Source organism: Trachymyrmex septentrionalis, unplaced genomic scaffold (assembly GCF_001594115.1).
Source record: "Trachymyrmex septentrionalis isolate Tsep2-gDNA-1 unplaced genomic scaffold, Tsep1.0 scaffold52, whole genome shotgun sequence".
Taxonomy (NCBI): Eukaryota; Metazoa; Arthropoda; class Insecta; order Hymenoptera; family Formicidae; genus Trachymyrmex; species Trachymyrmex septentrionalis.
In genome coordinates, this window is record NW_017305694.1 from 576,633 (window position 1) to 581,699 (window position 5,067).

The window sequence follows — 5,067 nt, forward strand, 5'->3', positions numbered from 1 at the left end:
CCCCCTTTTTTAGTAAGACTTATCTAAATTACGAATTGAATTACATTCAATTTAGTTTCACTGAAATTGAATGACAACCAAATATTTTCGGTTTCGGCCCGAAGTTATTTAAAATGTGGTTTCGGTTGGACTTTAGTCTTAAGACGCTAATACGGCTCTCTGATTGGTTTGACTTCTTAAGACCGTACCTAAGACGGTCTCGAATATAAGATTTGAATATCGACCTATAATGCACAAGATATAAAAATATAAAAATTGTTTTTAAAGTTATCTTAGGTAGAATTTATTATTCTACTTGCATCGTTTATAATACCTGCTGCTTTCCACGTCAACGTAAGGGCAAAGATAAGTAAAATCTATTAATAAATTTAACAAAAAAATTAGTGATGGAAGCTTTAATCGTTTGTAGTTTTTTACCTTTGTCATTCCTAAGCCCTTCCTCTCAACGTTTGCGCTTTTCAGCACTGTGTGTTGAACTCTGTGATGTAAACGTTGACCATTAGCATTCACTATCTTTTGACATGGATAATCAGTGCCTTGTTGAAAAAATGATATGTCTGGACATAGTCGTCTGTACACGTAAAATTTATTTTTCTGATTCTCAGTGTTTTTATTAATACTTTGAAAAAAAAGCTGTCAGAATATTTATAGAATTCGATACTCTTACCTAACATCTTTATCAATCTGAAGTAGAACTTCGTTATCTTTAAAGTACGTTTGCCACTTGCTATCTGGATTTAAATTGAGAGGATGATCATGTAACGTTACATCGACTCGCTCTTTGTCATCGGTATTTGATTCTCCAGGCATAACAATGAGATCCTCTGTCAAACCATCAAATTCAAAAACATTATACATAAATTTCCATGTGGTTTTTTTTTAACGTAATTATTCGCGTATTATTTCTGATATTCCAATATTATATTTTAATTTTTATTATTCTTTTTGATGATTTATAATTATAAATAAAGATTAATAATATTCTATACCTTTATGAATATTTAAGGAATTTATTAAGCTGAAATATCCTTTACAAATAATAAAGAGTTAATAAGTGATACAAAAAATATCTTCTCACCAATGAAAGTATTGTACAACTCTCTTTTACGTTTTAAAGTTTCTATCCAATTAGACTTTATCGGTGGCAAATAATTCAACAGCAGTTTCCAACATAAGGGCCTCAGCCCACCGGGCTCGTCAGGTATGCCTGAGATATAAAAAAGAATGGAAGAAAATTATTATTATTAGATTATTAGTGTTAGTATTAGATCATTATCATTAGATTATTAATATCAGTATTAGATTATTAGTATTAAGATGATTAATGCAAGCCATAAACATATTATTATCGTATCTGCAATGAACAAAACAAAAGGCTTGTTCTTTTTGGCTGAATTTCTTAGACTTTCCCACAATAACTACAACTGATGATTCTCTATCAATATATGATTAACTCTGTAATCTTGATCTTAACTTAATGTTTATCTTTTTTTAATTCTTGGAATTGAATAATTAAACCGAAATTAAAGATTAATCCTACATTAGTGAAAGTAAGCTTTATATGGTTCATTGTTTTTTTTTCTCCAACGTGGAGAGAAAAAGAAAAAAGACGAATAAATCATACAAAAAGTTTAGCTCAAAAGAACAGACCTAAAAAGTTATTTTGATCATTTTCTACTGAATTAATACATACTAAAGACTGCTTTATGGCCTAGTTTACATTGTGCACTTGATACGCGTACTAATTAATAACTTTCTATTAAATTATTTTAATTTCAGCGATGTATTTAAAGAATGATGTACCAAATTGATACAATATGCATCAAAATGATTACTTAAATACACATATCATGTATATGTATTACACGTATTGCCGAAATTAAGAAAATTTAATAAAAAGTTATTAGTTAGTACCCGTATCAAGTATAAGAGGTAAAGGTCATAAAGCAGCCTTTACTATTAATTCAATGAAGTGTGATTGATCAAATTCACCATAACTCCCCTGGTAGCCAAACCTGCAGAGATAGATTTTGAGCAGAGCTTATTACCAATTTTTGATTGCAGAAAGACAACAAATTATACACAGAATTTGTACTATCAGACAATGTCAGCAAACTGCTGTCAAAAATATGACAAAGCCTGCTGACATGTTATGCCAGCAAATTGGTGACAGAAACCGAACAGAGTCTGCATAACCTTGTAACAGATTGCAAACAAATCGAGCAGAGCCTGCTAACATAATCTGATAGCAGATTGACAGCAAAAACCGAGCAAGATTTGCCATTTTCATATACAATCTCGTCACGAGATGGATTTGCTTCTCGTAAAAAGAAAACATCCAGGATCCTATAAGAATGTAAATCGAATAGGTAAATAGAGATTCTAGAGATTCCCAAGCTTTTGGAATATGCTTTCTGAAACTCTGAATATTTTTTTTACTATTTTATAACTTTCTCATGTGTATTTTGAAATATGAAGTTAATCAATAATATTTTAGCAATAAAATTATATTGATTGCTTCCAGTTTTTACACTAGTATATATAAAGATATAATTATACGTGTAATTATATATAATCGTTTATATATATGTACGCAAAATTTCTAATAAGAAATCAGATCGATTTAAATAAAAATAACAGACTTTGCTCGGTTTCTGCTGTCAAGTTATGTCAGCAGACTCTGTTCAGTTTCTGCTCACAATCTGTTATCAAATTCTGTCAGCAGATTCTATTTGATTTCTGCTACCAATCTGTTTGCATAGAATGTTAAAAGATTCTGTCGACAGAACAAGAGCAGAATGCAACATCAGTTGTGATCAGTCTGCTAACATTTTCTAATCAAATCTGCTACCTGCTTCTGTCAACATCCTGCTAACATTTTGCTATCTGGATCTTAGGTCTATATAAAGTATCTAAATACAATAAAGTATAATCAAATTTGACAATCAAATAATACATGTGTGTTCTGTTAATTAATATGACAATATCATTATTGAGTATTTTATCATTTAAAATATTTATATACTTTTACATATAACTTTACTAATTCATCATCTACTGCAGCTTTTAGTATGCACTAATCTAGTAGTACAAGTAACTGAATTCGCTATCAGTTGTATGTACAGTGACAGACGTACCATGGAAACATATTTTACTGAGACTGACCATATCTATCTCGTCCGCATCGAGAACATCGTCGAATTCGCTCAATCTGTAAACAATTCACAGGTAAACAGACACATGAAATAAATCGAATTGAGAAACAAAATTTCACGCAGGTACCTCGCTTACCTCTTTCGCAGGATGCTCATTTTCGTAGCACATGTGACTGATGTGACACTAAGCAGGTCCAGCGACGTGGGAGCACGGATCTAACCGCGGCTTCTTATCAGCATTCAGTGGGCGTGCGACACAGCGTTGATGCGTGCAGGCAGGCGCGTGTACAGATCTGATGCAGCGATATCCTGTAAATCTCGTTTTCTCATTATTGACTGCTGCCCGTCGCCTCGACGATCATCATCGCTTTCGAATCGCTCCGCCAGACTCACAACCAGCTGTAGCCGGCAGCAATGGCCATTGACTTCGCAGTAAACTCCGGACTACTCCGGAGTATTCCGACGAGTGAATATCGATACTTCTCTCGCTCTCTCTCTTTTGATCTCTCGATATATCAGCATCGATACTCGTCGCAGCCGTACGAAGTATCGACTCTCGCATGCTCTCGCGCCAAGAGATTTTCTGTCCTTGTTTTATGTCTAATAAATGATGAGGATAGAATGAGACAGTAGCACGAGTAGCGTCTCCCCGAATGTATCTACACCGATAGTAAGCAACAGCAAGTTTTGTTCTGTCAGTACTGACAGTAACTGTCAGTAATGTATAGTTTATCTCGTTGACGGGTCGAATTACTTCGAAAGGGCAGAAACTGTGAAAACTTGGAAAATAGATCGCGATATCGAGCGATACTTTAAAAAGAATTCAATGCTTGCTGTTTGATATCAGCTGATTGATATGGCTACTGATAACGGAGTCTCGAATTGCCAAAATATACATCTATCTCGGATGGGTAATGTGCCCGCTGAGCGAATAATGTGTACACTGTTTACAGTGTTTACACAAGAAAGTGACTGATGAGTGTATATGATATTTTAAGACATTAAAGGAGTTCGCGTATGCGCATCGCTTGAAATATATACCAATATATCTCTTGACTTGTTATACCGCCAATTTGTACTGCGACGTTTCTCGTAAATCGAGATCGTAATGTCACTTTATAACGCGAATAATATTTGATATAATTGTAAGTCTTGGAATTTCTTAATCTATAATCTATCATTATTCTGCATTCTCCTGTTGAACACAAACTAACAGTATTTAACATTAATGTTATAATTTCCTAATCATCAATGTATCCAGATAACAACGTGTCTATCCTGTTGCTGGCAAGTTGCTTATTAAGTATAAATTACTAAGTATGTGTTGCTATCAGAATTGCAACAACTGAATCTTCATTTATTGGCAACTTGATGCCTTTACGTGATAACATTGAATAGCAACTTGCCAGCAATTTGCCGACAACTTTAAAATCGTCCTCATCAAAATTCATACTGTTACTATCATGTTGTCATAATATGCAGCATCATACAATGCTGTCATATTGCCGACAACGCAAGATAACATTGACGCAGCTATCTTACTGTTAAAATGCTGGCAATACAGATACACATAAGATCTGTTCTCTTTAGCTAAAGTTCTTGCACAGTTCATCTTTCTTTCTTTTCCTTCTACGTTGAAGAAATTGTTGAAGATAAATCTATGACAAGTTGCCAGCATCATAAGCAATCACAGATTTGTACGATTTTGCTATGACACGCTTTGCTATCTGAATAACTGTTATTACAATGTATTATGTTACATTTATATTGTTAAATGGAAAATTATAATTATTAAAACTTGAAATACGAAGCGTCTTACCAGTCCGAGTGTTAAGATGTTGAACTACTCTCTCTCTCTCTCTCTCTCTCTCTCTCTCTATATATATATATATATATATATATATATATATAT

The 5,067-nt window shown here is 33.3% G+C and overlaps 2 protein-coding genes across 4 annotated transcripts in view; one reads left to right on the top strand and one right to left on the bottom strand.

Moving 5' to 3' along the window:
- The window catches only part of LOC108751812 (TBC1 domain family member 13), a 5,739-nt gene extending 2,118 nt beyond the window's left edge, over positions 1 to 3,621 (bottom strand). Inside the window, exons 1-6 of one of the 2 annotated variants that reach the window (XM_018492227.1) lie at positions 3,292 to 3,621; positions 3,138 to 3,211; positions 1,079 to 1,207; positions 668 to 824; positions 418 to 571; positions 314 to 316 (exon numbers count right to left, since the gene is read on the bottom strand). In XM_018492227.1, coding sequence (XP_018347729.1) covers positions 314 to 316; positions 418 to 571; positions 668 to 824; positions 1,079 to 1,207; positions 3,138 to 3,211; positions 3,292 to 3,311 — 537 coding nt within the window. In that variant the 5' untranslated portion in view covers positions 3,312 to 3,621. The remainder of the gene's footprint in view (positions 1 to 313; positions 317 to 417; positions 572 to 667; positions 825 to 1,078; positions 1,208 to 3,137; positions 3,212 to 3,291) is intronic. The other variant, XM_018492228.1, reaches the window with a different exon arrangement.
- A 215-nt stretch (positions 3,622 to 3,836) lies between these two features.
- Positions 3,837 to 5,067, top strand: part of LOC108751814 (tyrosine-protein phosphatase non-receptor type 21-like) — a 3,902-nt gene continuing 2,671 nt past the window's right edge. For both annotated transcript variants that reach the window (XM_018492231.1, XM_018492232.1), the window contains exon 1: positions 3,837 to 4,300. The gene's annotated coding sequence lies outside the window, so the exon portion shown is untranslated. The remainder of the gene's footprint in view (positions 4,301 to 5,067) is intronic.